At 36.2% G+C, this 21,456-nt stretch overlaps 1 protein-coding gene across 3 annotated transcripts in view; it reads left to right on the top strand.

Annotated features, from left to right (window-relative positions):
• The window catches only part of MFSD14A (major facilitator superfamily domain containing 14A), a 46,660-nt gene that overhangs the window by 10,787 nt on the left and 14,417 nt on the right, over positions 1–21,456 (top strand). For all 3 annotated transcript variants that reach the window (XM_082614319.1, XM_082614320.1, XM_082614318.1), the window contains exons 2-5: positions 9,913–10,008; positions 17,229–17,291; positions 18,022–18,149; positions 19,948–20,062. In XM_082614319.1, the coding sequence (XP_082470445.1) occupies positions 9,913–10,008; positions 17,229–17,291; positions 18,022–18,149; positions 19,948–20,062 (402 nt within the window). The remainder of the gene's footprint in view (positions 1–9,912; positions 10,009–17,228; positions 17,292–18,021; positions 18,150–19,947; positions 20,063–21,456) is intronic.

Below are 21,456 nucleotides of genomic sequence, written 5' to 3' on the forward strand. Positions count from 1 at the left end.
CTTTAAAAATTAGATAGAAAGCAAGGCATATGTGTATTGCTTTATTGGAAGTACCTGAAAACAAGTAAAATTGACATTTCAGATATGCCCAGAGATGCAGAGCACCAGATACTTATTCCTGATATCTCTGATTTTAATCACAATAAATAGGAGTCAAAAATCATTTCAAAAGTCTGGACCTAAGCTCTGATCATTTGCACTCTTCACCTGCTAGGATGGCTGAAGGAGTTGCAGAATAGCTCTTTGTAGCCCCCAGAGAGCAGCCTCTGGTTCCTAGAGTGCAAGCCATGAAGAGGGCCATGGTGCCTTTCAAAAAGCAGCTGTTCTTTGAAATCAGTAGTGCATGCCTAGAAACATCAGGATGTATATATGTCCTTGGCAAGCTTGTGGCAGGCAGAACCATGAATGCATACTTACCTCCTTACCTCCTTGAGTCAACATTTGCTTTAGGTTAGTGTGTTTGAGGGTAAATTAGTAAACGGTTTTCTCAGATTATATTTCCAGTTTGTCTTACTATAGTTTGAAGACCTGTTTTCCAATATCATCTGTGGAAATTCACTCACAGTTGAAGTGTTGAAGTTAAGTAAAAAGAATAGCTTTTCTCAAGTATCATTCTGATAAGTATATATGATTTAAAATTTTCAGTTATTTAAAAGCTTGTCTTTTGGCATTATTTTGAATTAGAAGTGTCAATTAAAGTAACAGTTGACCATTTCAGCCAGGGCGCATCAAGATCCCTGAAATGGGTTTGTTTCTTTCAGAGCCAGATATAGTAGCTTATTCTTAATAATAGGTCTACTTTCTCAATAGTGTATAATAGTTATGAATATAGTTATGAATTCTACCACAGGAAATACTTCTTAGGGAGTCTTTTTAAAACAAGAGGTATATTTTATCATTTAACTCTATGAATTGAGTAATTAGAGATTACCCTAAGACAGGTCTTGAGCTTAGGCTCCATCTTAGACATTGGTGACAGTTTGATTTTTGGGTTGATGGGGGTTTTTTAATTTTTAATTTTATTTTACCTTTTTAGTGAGTTTAGTTTATAGTCATTTGAACTGTGTAACCCATTCGGTGTTCATGGGGGATAAGCAACTTAATGTAATGATGACTTGATTTAACAGCCAGCCACATATTTTCCCCTTAAGAATGGAGAGGGATGCAGTAGATTGTCATGTTAGTTATCTTTTCAAAATTTACCTCAAAGCAGTACAGTCTCAAGCTGTAAATCTTCTTTATTTTTTAATTTTTTATTTATTTATTTTTTTGTGGTACGCGGGCCTCTCGCTGCTGTGGCCTCTCCCGTTGCGGAGCACAGGCTCCAGACGCGTAGGCCCAGCGGCCATGACTCACGGGCCCAGCCGCTCCGCGGCATGTGGGATCTTCCCAGGCCGGGGCACGAACCCGTATCCCCTGCATCGGCAGGCGGACCCTCAACCACTGCGCCACCAGGGAAGCCCCTTCTCTGTTTTTTTAAGAGTAAAACTTGATCTCACTATACTCTTTTTTTGTTTGTTTTGCGGTTACGCGGGCCTCTCACCGCTGTGGCCTCTCCCACCGCGGAGCGCAGGCTCAGCGGCCATGGCTCACAGGCCCAGCCGCTCCGCGGCACGCGATATCCTCCCGGATCGGTGCACAAACCCGTGTCTCCTGCATCGGCAGGCGGACTCCCAACCACTGCGCCACCAGGGAAGCCCCTCACTATACTCTTCTTGAATATTTATAGGAAGTGTATTTCATTCTGTTTAGGGGCAATCTAACCAATACCTCTTCACTTCTGTGATATACAAATATTGAATATCTCTTTTAAATTGATCCATAATGTATCCATAAAATAATTCTGAAGTCTTGCTGCAAATTAAGCCAAAGTGACTTAATTAGTATAATGGTGTCTCTACATGTTTATGGTGATTCATACTTTCAGGATATAAAGGATCAGTTTTCTTTTTGTTCACAAATGTAGTAAACCTTGCCTTGCCTGATTAAGGTCATAGAAAATAAGAAAACACCAGCTGACTTTGTGAGAGAGGAAACATGATACCAAATACTAGCAGTAAAGCCTTATTTCCTTCAGTTATTCCATAATGTGTCAGGATCCCAGGAAAGCAGCTCTGTAGTTATGGTATTCTCTATAGAAATTTTCGTTTTAGTGTTCTTCCATGAAAAGCTCCAGGTCTTAGATGTCTATAATTAAGAATCTTTGTCTTTTTTTGTGCAAGACTTTTACATTAAATTATTTTAGTAAACTTAGTTATATATTGTTCAGAGAAAATTCAGTGTTTCTTTCTGGAGATTTATTTTATCCTCATTCTCGATTGATAACTTGTCAGTATTAAATTCTAAGTTCAAAATTATTCTCCATACCTTATATTTTTCATTGTGTTTTTTGTTTCCCCAACTTTTATTTTGAGAATTTTCAAAACTACAGAAAAGTTGCAAGAATAGCATAATGAATATCTATTTGCCCGTCCCATAGATTTGTGATTCAGCAATTGTTAACATTTTGCCACATTTGTTTTTCCTTTATATATTTTTTTTCATTTTTTTCTGAACCATTTGAGTTAGTAGTAGACATCATGACACTTTATCCCTAAAACATTCAGGATGCATCACCTAAGAATAAGGATATTCTCCCACATAACCACAATATAATCACTATATTCAGAAAATTTAACACTGATACAATAATATTGTGTAATATATAGGCCAGTCACATTTCCCCAATTTTCCCAATAACGTCCTTTATAGTCTTTTTTTGGATGTAGAATTTAATTATTACATTTAGTTGCCATGTCTCTTCTGTCTAGAATAGCTTTTTGTTTATTTTTGATAATATTGACATTTTTAATAGTCTAAGCCTTTGTTTTGAAGAATGATCCTCAGTTTGGCTTGTTCTCATGGTTTCCTCACATGATAACATTCTATTTAATAAATAGGATTATAATGCCCAGTTACTGGTGGAATTACTTCTTTCTCCTGGCCAACAACCCATATAAGTCCCTCTCTTCATTGATAGGAATATAACATAAGTTATTAAAGTCCATATTCCCCACAATAACTGCTGGATTCATAAACTCATATTGATTGGACAATCATAGATGTGGAATTTGAGAGTTAGATGAGGATTTAGGTAAGAAATTAATAGTTTACCCCTAACTGCTAAGAGAGGTAAAGTGACTTACTTAAGTCATTTAACAGCTACTGACTCTCATGATAAGGGTTATCAGTCAGTCCATGAGCATGAAATACCCTTTCTATACTAGGCATTGAGCTATGCATTCAGATACTAAGATGGTTAAGATTGGATCCCTACTCTTAAGTAACAGTCTGTGGTAATATACGCAGTGTAACCACTGCAACCAGTGTAGCTCCAGACTTGGGTGGGCTTTGCAGTTGCCTGGATTGACTGATCCATCTCTTAAGTGCTGTATTGGATTGTAAAATGGAGATAACAGTATCTAACTTGAAAGGTTAGAAGGGGTAGATAAGATTATGAATGTAAATCATTCTAAGTCTTTAGTGATTTTTTTTATTATTTTAATCTCATGTATGTGTACAGTAAACCCATGTGATAGATGATACAGTAGCAGACAGAGTATAGAGGAGGGAGTTAATAGGGGAAGTTGCAAATTTAATTAATGAATATATTGCCCTTTTAACAATATTTAAATACAGTAACCATATACTGAATGCCTAAAGTGATAGGTAGAGGAGACTTACAGAGTAATTCATTTCAGTTCTGCAAACACTTATTAATTATTAAACACTTTTGTGCTATGCATGTACCACATGCTCCAGATTGTAGAAGAATAAAGCATAAGGCCTGCCTCAGAGAGCATGAGCTTGAAAAAGGTAAGTTTAAGTTAAATAAAATGAAATAGGTACTTTACAAAACAAAATATAACTTTGTAAAAGTTATCTAGTGTTACAGGGTAGAAGAATAAATAAGTAGATTTTTAAAAGGCTTAGCCAAAAGCCTAGATGATGAAACCAAATATGTTACCAATGGAAAGTATGCTTTGGGAAATGGAATTAGATTGGAGGGTGGAGGTGGGGTTAAAGGAGATTGTCCCCGACTTCTGAGGTTGAAGTTAGAGGTGACTGCCATGGAATCATCTCTCATGCCTCCATAAGAGGGAAATTACTCAGCTGAATGTACTTTTGGCATAGTAATTATTATGCTTTTAGGCGGAATATCTTGGCATTTCGGGTTGGGTACGTGTTAGTTTATGTTCAAATTTGTCTCCTTCAGAATTTTCCACTTTGTACCTCTTAATTCTTTTGAGAATCTTCAAATGTCGTATGTTGATATGATCTCATTATGCTGAACTTTCTACTCTTGATGCTGTAAACCACGCACTGGTCAAATATTTGCCCCCTACCTGTCTGTTAACCCTCTTCTCTTAGTCTTTCTGCCCAGGCCATGACCCTTGTATTCTTCCCAAATTGTCCTGGAATTTTGATTATGGATCGGTATTCCGTTAAAACTTACATCAAAAGTCCTGCCTAGAAGTTTCTGTAATTCCAGATTAGTAAAATATTTTAAAAATTTGTCAGTTTTATTAAGATCTTGTATTACTTTTGAATTCATTTAAAACAGGATAGATGACTATGGATATAATACAACTCTCAAAATTACCAGTACCTTAGGGCAAGCAACTATCTCTCCCCCTGCCCTGCCTTAACACACACACATACACACACACACACACATACACATACACACACACACACACACTTCTTCCCCCCAACTCTGGGAAATATGAGAGAATGGCTTAGGAGGGACAAGCATATGCAACTACCTATCTTTTACATAGTTTTTCTCTTAGATAAGTAAAACATTTTCCTCTTATTTATTTTTTTAAAAAATATTTTATTTTTTATTTTTATTTTTTTTAATAGATCTTTATTGGAGTATAATTGCTTCACAATACTGTGTTAGTTTCTGTTGCACAACAAAGCGAATCAGCCATATGCATACACATGTCCCCATATCCCCTTCCTCTTGAGCCTTCCTCCCATCCTCCGTATCCCACCCCGTAGGTTGTCGCAGAGCACAGAGCCCGTCTCCCTGTGCTATGCTGCTGCTTCCCACCAGCCAACTATTTTACATTCAGTACCGTATATATATTGATGGTACTCTCACTTCGCACCAGCTTTGCCCTCCCACCCCATTTCCTCAAGTCCATTTTCTGTGTCTGCCTCTTTATTCCTGCCCTGCAACTAGGTTCATCAGTACCTTTTTTTTTTTTTTTTTAAAGATTCCAGGGCCTCCCTGGTGGCGCAGTGGTTGAGAGTCCGCCTGCCGATGCAGGGGATACGGGTTCGTGCCCCGGTCTGGGGGGATCCCATGTGCCGCGGAGCGGCTGGGCCCGTGAGCCACGGCCGCTGGGCCTGCGCGTCCGGAGCCTGTGCTCCGCAGCGGGAGAGGCCACAACAGTGAGAGGCCCGCATACCGCAAAAAGAAAAAAAAGAAAAAAAAAAAAAAAGATTCCATATATATGCGTTAGCATACGGTATTTGTTTTTCTCTTTCTAACTTATTTCATTCTGTATGACAGACTCTAGGTCCATCCACCTCACTACAAATAACTCAATTTCATTTCATTTTATGGCTGAGAAATATTCCGTTGTATATATGTGCCACATCTTCTTTATCCATTCATCTATCAGTGGACATTTAGGTTGATTCCATGTCCTGGCTATTGTAAATAGAACTGCAATGAACATTATGGTACATGTCTCTTTTTGAATTATGGTTTTCTCAGGGTACATGCTCAGTAGTGGGATTGCTGAGTCATATGATAGTTCTATTTTTAGCTTTTTAAGGAACCTCCATAACTATTTTCCATAGTGGTTGTATCAATTTACATTCCCACCAACAGTGCAGGAAGGTTCCCTTTTCACCACACCCTTTCCAGCATTTATTGTTTCTAGATTTTTTGATAATGGCCATTCTGGCCGACGTGAGGTGATTATTTTATTTTATTTTAATTTATTTTATTATTTTTGGCTGTGTTGGGTCTCCGTTGTGCGCGTGGGCTTCCTCTAGTTGCAGTGAGCGGGAGCTGCTCTTCATTGCGGTGCACGGGCTTCTCACTCTGGTGGCTTCTCCTGTTATGGAGCACGGGCTCCAGGCGCGCGGGCGTCCGTAGCTGTGGCTCACAGGCTCTAGAGCGCAGGCTCAGTAGCTGTGGCTCACGGGCTCCAGAGTGCAGGCTCAGCAGCCATGGCGCATGGGCTTAGTTTCTCCATGGCCTGTGGGATCTTCCTGGCCCAGGGCTCGAACCCGTGTCCTCTGCATTGGCAGGCGGATTCCCAACCACTGCGCCATCAGGGAAGCCCCTCTTATTTAAAGTACAGTCATGACTATTAGAAAAGATTTAGAAAATTCAGAAGAGCATAATAAACAATTTTATGTCACTTAAAATCACTACCTAATATAACCGTTGTTAACATTTGAGGTGAGTTTTTATTTTGTTCTTCATAGTTGAAATTACACATACAATTTTATATCCTCCTTTGATTTTTTTAAATTTAACATTGCCATAAACATTTTTACTTGTCATTAAAGATGATCAATAAGCAGTTTTTGGCTGCATATTATTCTGTCTAATTTATATACCATGATTTGATTATAGGATATGTAACTAAAGGTTGAACATTTAGACTTCCATATTTACTACTATAAGTGATGCTGCTGTGAACATCTTTGTGGTGGAGCTTTTACTGAATGGTTATTTCCATGATAGAATGTTATGAGCTATTTTTAAAATTATTTGTTTATATTTTTTATATTTTTAAGCATCGTAGTGCTTTTGTATTGGTTTTCATGAATGCTTTGCCTAGTTAAGATATTAATCTTTTGCTATTTCTTGCATAGTTTACTCATTTTGTTTTCTTTAAATTCAGCTAATGCTGTACGTTTTTCTCAAACTAGTATGCCTAAAACTAATCTTTTATTCTTTCCCTTTTCTTCACTGTCCAGCTGACCAAGGCAGAAACTGAAATCTTTTCATCTTTGATCTTCTCTACCCTCCTCTGCTACATCTAGTCATCCACTGACTGAGTCCTTATTCTACCTCTTAAATATTTTTTGTATCCATTCACTTTGCTCCATCCCTACTCCCTCTATGTTATTAATACCTTTGCAAAGCTTTCCCAACACTGTCCTTGAATGATTAAGTGTTCTTCACTTAAGCAGCCACTTCCAGGCTTTTGGCTCTATGTGTATATTTATACACATTGTTATGTAATTATCATCTTACTTTTTATCACTATTTCTCAGACAGTTTTCCAAGGAACTCAAGTGTTGGTGAGATACTGTCTCTTATATGACAGAGGATTTCATGGTCAAGTTTGGAAAATAATATCTTCTTGGAGATTCGTAATATAAATAATATAATATAAATTAGCATGTTTAAGGCCCTGAGAAGTTCTACTTGGCATTTTAATAGATGCTGAGAGTATGTGATGGTGAACAAAACTAGTTTGGAGCTTAACGAAATCCTGTGGACATTTGTTTTTACCTTATCTATTTGGTACTGGGCATTACCCCTTCCTTCCTAAAACTGCTCCTTTGTCATCTGTGACATGGTATTCTCTTGATTCTCCTGATGTTTCTCTGATTGTTCCTTTATCTTCATGGGTTCCTTTTCTTCTGCCCACTGCAGTTGACCCATGAACAACATGGGTTTGAACTGCCGGGGTCCACTTATACATGGATTTTTTCAATAAATACATACTACAGTACTACATGATCTGCAGTTGGTTGAATCCACAGATGCAGAACCTGGCTACGGAGGGCTGACTGTAAAGTTATACATGGATTTTTGACTGTGTGGGGCTCGGTGCCCCTTAACCCCTTCATTGTTCAAGGGTCAACTATACTTAAATTTTGGTGTTTCTTGGGGCTCTGTCTTAGCCCACTGCTCTTTTCACACTTCATCTCACCTACTCTGGTGGTTTCAGATATCACATTTGCTGCTGACTAATTGTTTTAATCAGCCCTCAGAGGACAATAGAAATGTTTTAAGTACAAGGGTTATCTTGTAGATAGAATCTGAAGTAAATCTGAGCCTCATGGGGAAAAAAGAGCTAGGAAGCTACCAGCTTCCACTAGTAGACAACCAAGCTAAAAACTTGGAAGTCTTCTTCTTGATTCTCCCTCCCACATTTATCAAATTCTTTCAGTTTCAAATCCTAAATTCTTATTTCCGTTCCCTCCCCTCCAGCATCCATGCCACTCCCCTATGTCATGCCCTCATCACCTCTTGTTTGAATTGATTCTAATAGCCTGCTTCTGCATGCAGTTTGCTCCTGTTACATCCTTTAGGAAATCACCATGATGTATTGAAAAATGCAGGTCTCATCACACCATTCTCTTGCTTAAAACTCGTCAATGGTTTCCTATATCTCTAGAGTGAAGATGAAAAACTCCTTACCAAAGCTTAGAGGCTACTTCTTCTGCCTTCCTTTCAGCCTTAAACTGTCATGGCCATTGTCTACTTCATCTGGTTTGTTTTCTCTGCTGTGATTGTCCACACTACTTCATTTCTTGCAGTAACCTTTCCTTGTTTCCTAACTTGTATATATCTCTTTTACTGCATTTACATATAAGCAGATGATTATAGTGAGGCCTCTTCCTCTCTACACTGTGAGCTCCTTGAGATCAGGGAGTGTGTCTTACTGGTTTTTGTAATCCCAGCACCTCTGGTACTCTGAATGTTTGTTGAATGAATGAGGTCTTGTACAAACTCATTCCCAGCCATGGTCCTTCAGCTCTTATGTCTCCCAACCCCTACCCCACCTCTGTTGTCTCTGATTCCTCAACTGCAAGTTCTCCTACCAAGGGGGTTTTCAGGTACCTGTATTCTGCAGGTTGGGAGAGACATCTATTTTTATAAAATGATGTAGCATCATTTTTAGTGTATAGAGAAATCCAAATACTATTAATATTTTGCACATAAGACTACTGAATATATTTTTAAAACTTAAGTATGACATTGTTATATGTATTCATTAAACTTGTCTTTCTGTTATATAAACTTGTTAATGGAGACTGAGTTAATGTTATAGGTCATTTGCTTTTCTATCAATTTAATATTGCCCTTAGAAATATAAAATCCAGCAACTGAAGTAATTCTTAAGATATCTCTAGCAGCAGTATAAAGTTAATTTTTAATGTCTTTCTTGTGTATATCAAGTCCCAGATCTCTCATATACTACTCGGGACTTTTCTGCTTTTGAACCATGTTGGTGTCTGTTACCATTCTTGCCACATGATTCATTTATGTTTTGAGATCAGTGCAGTAGCCTCTTAACTTTCCTTAGTTTTGCCCCCTTTTAATCTATCTGTTACATCTTTGCCGGAATGATCTTTTTTAAAACTTTCATCTGATCACACGAGTCCTTTAGTGGCTCCCCATTGCCTTCAGAATTGAACATAGACTCCTTAGCATGGAAGTTAGCCCTGTGTGCCTCTAGCTCATCTCTCAGTACTCTCAGTGTGCAGCCTGTGCTCTAGTTGTACTGAACTGTATGAGTCCTGTAATGCCTCCTGCTCTTAAGCCTTGCCACCTTTGTGCAGGCTGCTTCCTTGACTTCTGTTGTCCTCCTTCCCACTCCTGCTCCTGGCCTACTTCCTTTACATCCTTTCAGCCTTCCTCCTGGAATTCTGATACTCCCCTCCCCACTCTGGATTCTGTGTTCCCATTGCACACTGTGCTTATATAATGTATGTATTTGTTTCCTTGTCTGCCCCCATCACCTTGAGGACAGGGACAGTGAGTGTCCAGATATTTGGCATAGTGCCCAATACATGAATGTTCTCTGTAAATATTTATCGACTGTTGTCATTGTTAGTAATTCTGGAATGCACCGTTAATGTTTTAAAACTCTGTTTTTGTAGCCTCAAGGAATAGGTTCTCCTAGTGTTTATCATGCGGTTATCGTCATCTTTTTGGAGTTTTTTGCTTGGGGATTATTGACAGCACCCACCTTGGTGGTAAGTAATCTTTTAACTTATTTATCACTGACTTTAAAATTTATTTTTCTTCGGTTTCAGGAGGGAAATCAGTTTTGGGAGGGAAAAAAGGCCCTTTTTCCTTTTCAAGGTTAATTCTCCCACCAATATCGTCAGCCCTTTAGTACTGTATTTTACTGGTTTAGTTGTCTTTTCCAACCTTTACTTCTCCCTTACTTTTTAGCAGGGCTTGGGCGGGTCTGATTCTTCTGGTGAACACTGGACAAGTTTAAACAGGGCTCAGTCCCCCCTCTGGGGAAGGTGGAAAGGATTCTTATACTGACAAGCTTAGGAAGAATGGTGTCTGTGCCCTGAATCACTCAACATTATTATTTTGAGTTTCATTCCTGCAGTTGCATTTTCCAAATACAAGTTTCTTTTAGTTTAGGCAGAGGATTTAGAGGTAACCATCTAGAGAGGTCATTCTTTTCATAGCTCTAAGCTGATTTTACTCAAATATTCCCAAGTTTAGAACCTCACAAAAAGACCTCCCTGCCAGACCAAACATCTTAGGTGATAGCTAGTTTTCTCCTGTCTCCTGGTTTAGATGAGGGGAATTGAATGAAGGAAGGAGTAATGGTAGACCTCTATGATATCTTGAAAGGTGTATTCAGGATAAATGTACAGCTTTCTAAATCCCAGAAGAACAGATTTTTAAAGAGATATACTTCCTTGTATTTTCATGAGCTTGTTTGTTGATATACAAAAAAGACTTTTATAAAAAGTTTGTTCATAAATAAATTGAGTGATCATATATAGATGGATTGAACTAGTCTAATAATCATTATGACATTTGTAACCACATTATACTGTAATAACCTGATGTCAAGGGCTACTGTGGTGGTGTAATAACTATGTGTTCTCACACCTTTGTATTAGCTTTCTAATATTAGAGTGTGGTTATTTATAATCTACCAATTTAACATATAAATCTGTCTGGTGGATCATTAGTCCTATGGTTTAAAGTGCTTGAGCTTTGTAATAGCAGTTTGTATATATTTATATAATGATGAGTCCAGGCATAGTACTAAGCACTGTAAATATGTTACTTTAAACCCTCAAAACCACTTTATCAATGAGGAATTAGCCTCATAATGATGCCGAAAGCTCTGCCTCTCTGTACACTGGTGCCGAATCAAATCTTGGAGACAGAGTTTTGGGTGAAGTAGAAGAGAATAGCTTTATGGCTTTGCCAGGCAAAGAGGAACACAGTGGGCTCCTGCCCTCTGTGAAACTATGAATATGTGTCCCAACCTGGGAGGATTTGACGAGTTTTATGGCAATAGTTCAAGGGTGGAGTTGCTGATAAGATTAGGGAGGGTATGTGTAGGGCCTGCACTCCTTAAATCTCATCTCAGGTATTCTTGATGAGCTTCTCTGGTTCCTTTAGTCTGGCCTCAGTTGGTCTTCTCTGGTATGGAGAATGCTGACATCTTCCACTTGTTGGTTTTAATTCTATAAAAGGGCTTAAAGATATTGTTATGTGTGTCCCTTGAGGTGGAACCAGGATCCTGCCCTAAGGCTGCACTATTGTTTCTTGACTGTTCCTGCCTTGACTCTGCATCCCTTCCCTTCCTGGATTAGCAACTGTTCAAATCTGCCCTTTGGAACTCAGGGAAGGTCATGGAGGCTGAACAGAAAGGCTCCCTGTGCCCAGCAGCCCCTACAGTGTCCTCCTCAGTTTCAATAATACAGATGAGGAAATTAAGGTTTAGAAGAGTTAAGCAACTTGTTACTGTGATAGTAAACTGCAGCTTTGGTTTTAAACCTAGGCTTGTTTTGTTCCTAGTGCTCAGTCTTGGAGAATACTGGTAGCAAGTGGTTCATACCCATGTTTTAGGTAGTTGAGGTTATCTGTAGCCCAACTACTAGCTAAGTAGAGAGATTAAAATATTGGGTAAACTGTGAGCAAGCCATCAAAAAAAAAGCTTTTTGTGATGATTCCATAATTTGTCATCATGATTTGAAGTGCGTGTAGCTGGTTTTTAAATTCGTTTCTCGTTTATATTTTTTAGATATCTCAACTTTTTGTCTAACTTTGGTATCATTTTTCTAATTGCACAAAAAGAGATTGTCTTCTTTAAGAACAAGGAAGAAATCCAGTTATTTAGATATAACTGCTTGCTTAGTTCATTTTTCATAGCTATGGGAAAACTGTGTGCTCAGTACGTTCTTAACTATTTTTTTTTTTTTTTTTTGCGGTACGCGGGCCTCTCACCGTTGTGGCCTCTCCCGTTGCGGAGCACAGGCTCCGGACATGCAGGCTCAGCAGCCATGGCTCACGGGCCCAGCCGCTCCGTGGCATGTGGGATCTTCCCGGACCGGGGCACAAACCCATGTCCCCTGCATTGGCAGGCGGACTCTCAACCACTGCGCCACCAGGGAAGCCCTTAACTATTTTTTATTAATTAAAAAATGGATAGTACCTTTGATTTTTATTTTTCTCTCTTTTTTCTTTTACTTTTTAGAATACTGAACTGAATTATGGTCAGGAAAATGAAAAGTGCTAATTTGGGACTTAATGAATTATTTTTCTTTTGCCAGCATAAATACATATCTTAGAATAATTGCTATAACATTGTTGCCAATTATTTTATTTATGGAAAGAGTTCTTTCACCCCATTGTTGTTGTAACAGTTACTCTTAATTCCCATGTTTGTTTTTAATACTTGAATTTTTTTAAATGGTGAAATGAGGTGTTACATGGGGCAGTTGTCCGTAATATTATCATAGTCATAATTCTTTACCTTTTTCAATTTTTCACTTCATTATATTTTTTTAAATCAAGCTTTCTCTCATGAAAAATAAGTTCAAATATAAATGAATGTTAAGCTCAGAGTTTTATTTTTCTGATTCTTTTCTCATCTTTAATGTATACACATTAAAAAAATAATTGCAGTGTTTGTGCTCTACATTTTTTTGCTTGATGGGGAAAACCTTGGGTGTCGAGTTTTAGGTAAAACAAGGATTGAATTGTAGAGATTAGATGTATCTAAGTGTTGAGATTTGTTATACTCTAGGTACTTCCTGGTGTTCTGGCCTTTGGGCATTGGAACAGCAAGAATCTTTGAAACATCACTGAAAAAAAATTGTGCATGGGAAATCTATATATATATACAGTCCTCTCTCTATATGTTATATATGTTACTTTTTTAGTAATTAGAAACACAGTGTGTGCCTGTTGTAGACCATTAAGCAATGTGAAATGTGTAAGAACAGGAAAGTTCTCCTGCAGTCCTACTCATCCCTTCAGGCAACCATCAGTTTTAGGAGATTTTGGCTTCAGGGTAGGCTTTACCAGCCCCATTAGGACAGATTGGCCAACTGGAGATGAAGGTTTCAGCTGTTAGAATGTGGTATCTATTAATTCAGTGATTTTTTTAAACCAGAGGTGAATATTCGTGATACCTGTTTTTGTTTTTGTTTTTTCCCCCAAATACCTAGGCCTTACAACCTGTCTGGCTGAAATCAGAGTTTTAAAGGGGGAGGCTCAGGCATGTGTATTTTTTAGAAGTGATTCTCATATATCTAGTATATATCACTAATTAAGAACCAATATACTAATTGAGTCTCATTTTGAGACTTTCTGCTTGCAATTTTTTATTGTTGTTGATTTTATTAGCAGCCTTTTTCTCTTTGTTTTGGACTCCTGTACTCCCCCGTGTTGGGGTGTGGGGAAAAGTGAGTTTCGGGGTAGAAGGCACCAAGTTGTAGCACTTTACTCTCTCTTCCAAAAGTTTGTTAACCTTTAAACATTTTATTTCTGTCTTATGTGTTTTGAAACTGATTATAAATGGTGCCTGCTAGAGAGTCACAGCTCTTAACATTCATTTAAAAAGGGAAAGTGAGGATGAAGATATAATTGAGTTTATTTGCATTTTATGTATCTCTCCCTTCCCATACATAGCTCTCAAAAATTATAAAGTTTAAGTCTTTCAGTTTTCAAAGATACTCTTTGAATTAATTCATTTAACGGATAACCAAATTTAAAACATATTAATTATAATAAATGTTTGGTTTTGGATTTATAATAGCTTTCATTTTAAAAAGTAATGTGAAGTTAAAAGATATTTTTAAAAAATTTCATGTGTTTGCAATTATCTTTGAGTTTTAAGCCCATAGAGCTTCCAGAACACTGTTCTAGAATACAGTCAAAGAACAAAGGCTGCGTTTTATGTGGAGGACGTGGCCAGGGGAGGATGGTGAAATCTCCAACAAGGGGATTTATGTTAATTACACAGAAGAATTTTATATTGACATTTTTAAGGACAGTAATCTAACACTTTGAGAGGTTATGACTATATGGTTGGTTCATAGTGGGTGTTCAGTCAGTGATTATTGATTGACTAAATAATATACATTTACATAAAGAGAATTAATGACAGTAGGTCTAAGGATCTATAATGCTAAGAAGTGGCTTCACTTTTTGACAGACCTATGGTTCTAGAAATACTAGGCCAATATCTGATGGTTCAAGTTGCTAGGTGCACAATCCATGTTATGGAGCAAGACCCTGCGCTCCAGTCCTCCAGCATCTCTTCTGTATCAATGGCTTAGCATTCTTTGCTCAGAGATAGTCCTGAAGCATTTAATATTTTAAGGACTATTTACTCTCAAAATTTTTTAAGTTCTTAACATTTTTAAGATCCATAAAATTTATTGGAAAATGATACATTTTTTTCCTATTGAGCTCCAGTGCTTAAGGGTCCCCCAGGATCAAAAATCTTTACAACCAACATTTTTATTACTTCTTATATTAATATTTGTCTCTGTGTTAAAATTTTTGTTAAAAAAAAAACACGAGGGTTTGTTTATCTTTAGCAATACTCCTTTGGAGGGGTTATAAAAGTTTTTATTTTGTAACATTTGGTTAAATCAATTTGCATAATTGTCATGTTATATTAAGTCATTTTGAAAGCAGAATTTATAATCTGTTAATTATGAACATTTAGTGAACAGTTAATAATATGAAGGCACTCTATTGATGAGGCACTAATAGAAATAAAAATATATTAAATGCAAAGTATAGTAGATATAGTGCCTGTCTGCCCTTAAGAAGTTTGAAATATAATTGAAAAGAAATATTTAGCAAATACCTGAAAAGATGAAAAATACAAGACCTAAGTAACAGAGTACTGTAATATAAAAAATATTAGAAAGCTATATGTGATGACCAAGGGAGTGCTGTAATCACCTATTATATGGCCCTAAAGGAGAAATTGATTGCTTTGGACAGGAAAGTTTGGTAGCAAAGGAGCAATACGGAAGATTTTGGGGTCGACTAGATAGGGAAGATAAGGGGAACAAACATTTATGGTAGATAGGATATCATGTGTAAAAGTATGAATATTGGAAAGCATAGGAATATTTCTAAAGTAGTGAAAAGACCAGATTGATTGGAATGGAAGATGGCTTGGCAAAGTGAATTGTTAGAAATAAGATTTAGCGTATTACAAAACTTCTTGTAAGCATTCGTTATGTCCTTCTTTCTTTTTAACACCAAATCCATTCTTTGTCCCTAGAAAGAATTGGCCCTTAGTAATAACTGGAACAAAAGCAGATTTGAGTTGTTATGAAAGGTTTGGGGATACCAGTTTAAGGAGTTTAAATCTTTTTCTCTAGTACAAGAACTAGCAAACTATGGCCAGAGCAAATACTGCTAGTACCCTGTTTTTTGTAAATAAAGTCTTATTGGAACGCAGCCATGCCTATTCATTTACATATAGTCTATGGCTGCTTTTATTGAGTTGAGCACTTGTGACAGAGACTGTATGGCCTGCAAAGCTAGAAAAAACTGAAAATATGTACTGTCTGGTTCTTTATAGAAAAAGTTTGCACCCACCTTCTTTGAATCCGTGGGTCTTCACTATAAATAATAAATAATAGGGTTTTTCAACTATCGAGATTTGGGGCCAGATGATTATTGCGGGGGAGGGCTGACCTGTGTATCGTAGGATGTTCACCAGCCTTCCTGACCTCTACCTCATAGATGCCAGTAACGTCTTTTCTTTCCCCTGACCCCTGCCCTCCCTCATCCCTCATGTGATAAAAATGTCTCCAGACATTGTCAGGTGTCCTCTGGGGGTCAAAATCACCCTCCGTTGAGAATCACAAAATATGTGAATATCATAAATATGTGATTTTTCCCATATTAGTGATTTTCTTTGAATACTAAACATTTCTAATTTTATTTTTACATAAAAGCTAATTTTTGTTAAATTTCTAGTTATTGGCAGAAGAGTAACTGAAGAAAAGCGAGCCTTCTAATCCTTCTAAAGGTTTTACTTGCAGGATGTTAGAAACCAGCATAGTTTTTCTTCCTAAAGAGAAGATTTTTCAACCTGTCTCATTCCCCACATTGCCATTCTCTGTTGTTTTTATTGAGAGACAGTATGGTATAATGGTATAATATAAGTCAAGCAAGAACTCAGTTGCCACATCTGTAAAGTGGTAATATCTAATTCATAATATTGTTAGGATTAAGTAAAAGTATTAAAGCCTCTGATACATAGGCTGTGAAAATGGTGGTTGCTGCTTTTTATTTTTTTAGTTACCTTTCCCCCAGTTACTTTCTCAACCAGTGAGTTCCCCATGGTTCACTTGTTACCCAGTGAACAAACTGATGCCATGTGGTTTGAGACCAGGCCTTGGAAAGGATAAAGAAGCTTGTTATACATTTTCATGGGTTGGGATTTTTTTTTGTTTCTTTCTTACCTTATGGAATCTCTAGGTCCACTTTTCGGCAATTAAAATTTCCCTATTTATTCTCCTAGTCTCCTATCTTAGATAATAACACCTGTCTGTAAAGGGAGTTATAAGTCAGTTGGTTATATGTTGGAAGCAGGATACCATAGTGATTAAAAGCATGGACTTTCAAGCTTGACTTCCTGTGTTCACTTTCAGTTTTGCCACTTACTATGTGATCTTAGATAAGACATTTAACCTCTCTGTGTATCAGTTTTCTAATAGGGCCATTACAAAGAATGAAAGGAGATAATGAGATAAAGTGCCCAATTTAGTGCCTTGTGACATAGTAAATGCCATATAAATGTTTGGTATTATTAGTATTTACTCATATGCATAGTGTCATACAAACCTGAAAATTTATATGAAATAAAATTGGATTGTGTTATGAAGGGATGTTTTAAGTTTTACTAGGACAAAATGTAGCATGAGCTTTTTATTTTGTTCTTATTCTTTAGGTATTACATGAAACCTTCCCTAAACATACATTTCTGATGAATGGCCTAATTCAAGGAGTAAAGGTAGGATCAATCATATATATATACATATGCATGTACACAAACATGCACACATATACTTATGTAAATATATGTAATTCTGCTGGTTTATTAAGTTAGTTGATCAATCTCCTAAGTATTAATTTTTACAACTGGAGTATATCTTGGGGGATTACTTAGCACTTTTTAAATGAACTGGGTTTTAAATATGATTTGACTTACATATAGCCAACTATGTATAATAATGGTAAACCACATCATAACAAATTTCCCCTGTGTTTTATGTGTTGGCACTTTCATTACAAAGATCTGAGTGCTTTTTGTAAACTAGCAACAAGAATATAGATTGAAGAGAAAAGAACTATTTAAAAAATGTATGAGTATAAAATATATCAATATGGTAAAGTTTTGATTATTCTACATATTCTTTACTCTTGGTTCCATTTGATCAACAAGTTTATAAACTGATAATTAGCATATGATATTCCTTCTAGAATTGCTAGAGCTGTGGTTGAGAATTCATTAGAACGTTTTGTGTTTAATATGCTACCACAGCCTGCAGATGGTTCTGTATGGTCTTGGGAAATTTAAAAATTATATACAGACAAGAAACAAGTTGTTTATCTAAAGTTTGGTGATATACTTATTTTAGAAATAAACTTGTTTAAAATTCTTCTGTGGTAGTAAAAATGATTTATTTTTGGCTCCTCAGTATACATAGTATATGTATTTTCTTCATTTAACTTTTTTTTAGGGTTTGTTGTCATTCCTCAGTGCCCCACTTATTGGTGCTCTTTCTGATGTTTGGGGCCGAAAATCCTTCTTGCTGCTAACAGTATTTTTCACGTGTGCCCCAATTCCTTTAATGAAGATCAGCCCATGGTATGTGCACATTCAGATTATAGCAACTAAATATCAACTATTAATTGTTTTCTGAATATTCCCTTATTTCTTTCACTTTTATCCATCCTATCTATGTAGGTTTTTAATTTATTTTTCTAATACATTTATTCTTTGATACAGATAAAAGGGCCTTTAAAAATATAGTAGCTAAGTAATATAACAGTAAGTAATAAAGTTTTTTGAACTAGATGCCACTATAGGAAGCATGTAGACTACCAGCTAATCTGCTTTTGGATTTCACAGCCCAAATTTCAAAACAATATTTTAGGTACTGGATAGGGTTGCTAACTTTTTATTTTCTTAAGTAGGATGTTAAAAACACAAGGTTTATCATCATTATCTATATTAATTAGGAATAGATTTTGTTATATATCAGTAAAGTCCCAAATAATAGTTTCTTAAAAACAAGGAAATTCATTGCTAATTTCTCTCTCCATATAAAAGAAGTCTGGAGTTGAGTAGTCCAGAGCTGGTAGGGCAGTTCCCGGGAACCAGACTTTTTCTATCTTCATGCTCTGCCATCCTCCACTATCACGTCACTGTCCAGATGGCTGCTTAAGTGAGCTCCAGCTTGTGTCACCTTCAGGCAGAAAAGATGGAAGGAGTGGCTACAAAGAGCATACTGCCTTCCTTTAGGGAAACTATGGAATTCCCACCCAACCTCTGCTTGCATCTGTTTGGTCAGATTTCAGGCATACGCTGCCCCTAGTTACAGGAGGCTGGGCTCTTGGCCACCCTGATTAAAATCAAGTCTTCCACTGAGGAGGAAGGGAGGGAAAGCTCACAAAGAGAATGATTTTCCCAAGATAATAGAGCCCAATTTAGTTGTAGATTTTTTAATTCTTTGACTAATATTCTACTCCACTTGAATATTAATGTTAGTTAATTCTAGATCATAGATAGGCTGTATTTCCATGGTGAATCTAGAAAGGTCAGGGCTATTTATGAGGCAGGATCTTCCTTCCTCTCATAGGTGAGATATAACTCTGAAGGCCAAACCCTTGATGAATGCTCATCATTTAAATGAAATCTTACCAAACAAATCTAGGGAATGAACAAGTTATTTGCTGTGGAAAGCAGCATGTTAGGAAAAATTTGGTAAGCAATAAAGTCCCGGTGGCATGATATTTTGAAAGTGCAATATGATTTCACTTGATTTTAAAAACTAAACATCAGCATTACAATAGAGACTTCTTATTCTCAGCCAGGTAGTTTTGAATCATGTATAGCAAAATGTAATTTGCTTTTTAAAATAGCTTTTGTTCATTTTATTTTGGACACTGCCATACAGGTTGTTTTGCCAACATTTGAAGAACTAAAGATAACTTACGGAAAAACATCTAGTTTCTATACATAGACTCAAGATAAATATAGACTAACTTGTCCCTCAGTTTTATTTACTGGATTTTGTTTTTTGTGTAGTACTGTGATGGGAAATTGTAATAGATGAATTATAGTAGACTCTAGTTTGTTGCTATTTTTAGTAGAAACAACAACAAAGCCACTTAACAATTCAACAATTGGGTAAAAAATTGACCTGAATACATTTTCTAATTTTAAGTATTCCCGCATAGTAGCTGAGTTGCTATCGAAGGCCCACATCTAGCCCTGTTTACATAATATCTGGGGCTTATGATTTATAGAAGAATTAATCTATGAACTGTCCTAGTAAGCTGTTGACTGAAATTAGCTATACGTACATTATAAAAATGAAGGAAGATTAAGGTAATAATAATTGTTTTCTAACCATTTCTTGTCAATTGTCTTTCAATCCTAGGTGGTATTTTGCTGTTATCTCTGTTTCTGGGGTTTTTGCAGTGACTTTCTCTGTGGTATTTGCATATGTAGCAGATATAACCCAAGAACATGAAAGAAGTATGGCTTATGGACTGGTATGTATTTTTAATCTGTACCTTTGTGTCTGCTGAAAAACACCCTGTTATTGTCTTTTATTACAAGGAGTGCAAGCCTTTGCATTATAAGATTTATTTTTGCATAAATACATTTTAAAATAAAATCATCCATTAGACTATATTAAATTTTTTTTCAGTACAAAGCCATGTAAGTTTTGATATTTTCATTCAGTCAGTATTAGTCACACATATCAGATTTGAAATTACAGTGGAATATTTTTACCTTATATAAGTTCTTTTTAATAGAATACTAAAAGAACTATTTAATATGTAATGAGTTTTTAAATTACTATTATTTAATGGCTAATCTAAAATATAATAGGTTAACACCCATCTCAGGGATCCCAAACCTTTTTGGTGGATTTCTGGGCCACACAGAGTCTCTCTCATATTTTTTCTTTTTTCTTTTCTTTCTTTCTTTTCTTTTTTTTTTTAACTTAGCTTTTTAAAAAATTAATTTTTATTGAATAAGTCTGACATAATAACATTATTTAACTTTAAGGTGCACAAAGTGTTACTTTGATCCATTTATATATTGTAATATGATTGCTGTTATAGCTATATTTATCACATTACATAATTATAGTCCAATATTGTCTATATTCATTTTACTTTGCATTGGATCTCTTTGGCTTATTTACTACTCCTTGCAAGTTTGTCTCGCATATTCTTTTGTTTTTGCTTGTGGACACGTGTTTATATCACTTTTAACGTGGAAGAATCATTTATAGCTAGATTCGGCCCACAGGCAGTAGTTTGCCAAATTCTGAACACTTAATGTCTATCAAATCTAGAAATAAAATAAGTTAACAGATCACTGTTAGCCAGAAGTAGGACAGTGATGAGCTTCAGCAGATAGGGAGCAAGCATCTTTTGTTAAATAAGGACTGAATTTTGTGTCAGGTTGAATCTTACTTTTATGAGAGTCTGTTGTCTTTGACTCAAAGATCAAAAAATATAACAGAATCATGGAATTAAGAGAATTTGGAAGGAAATACCTGTAGTGAGAAACTTACCAAAAAAACTAATGATCAGTTATAAACTCAAGAACATTAAATGATATGAAGTTAATGATAGCCAGGATGTTTTTAAACAGCTTTATTGAGATACAATTTACATACCGTAAAATTTGTCCATTTTATGTGTGTAGTTAAATCAATTTTAGTAAATTTATACAGCTTTGCAACATGCCCACTGTCCAGGTTGTTTCTGTTTTTGCTAAGGTAATTTATTTTGTCATAGCCAAATCTTTGAAATTAATAGTTTCAACCTGGAAGCTTTATGTATTGAAGGCACATCTAGTAAATAACAGTTTCAATCTTCTAGAAATAATATGGCTGCAGATGAAAGGGAATAAAGTGATCTTTGTGGTC

The sequence above is a fragment of the Mesoplodon mirus genome (assembly GCF_964341445.2).
Source record: "Mesoplodon mirus genome assembly, chromosome: 3".
Classification (NCBI taxonomy): domain Eukaryota; kingdom Metazoa; phylum Chordata; class Mammalia; order Artiodactyla; family Ziphiidae; genus Mesoplodon; species Mesoplodon mirus.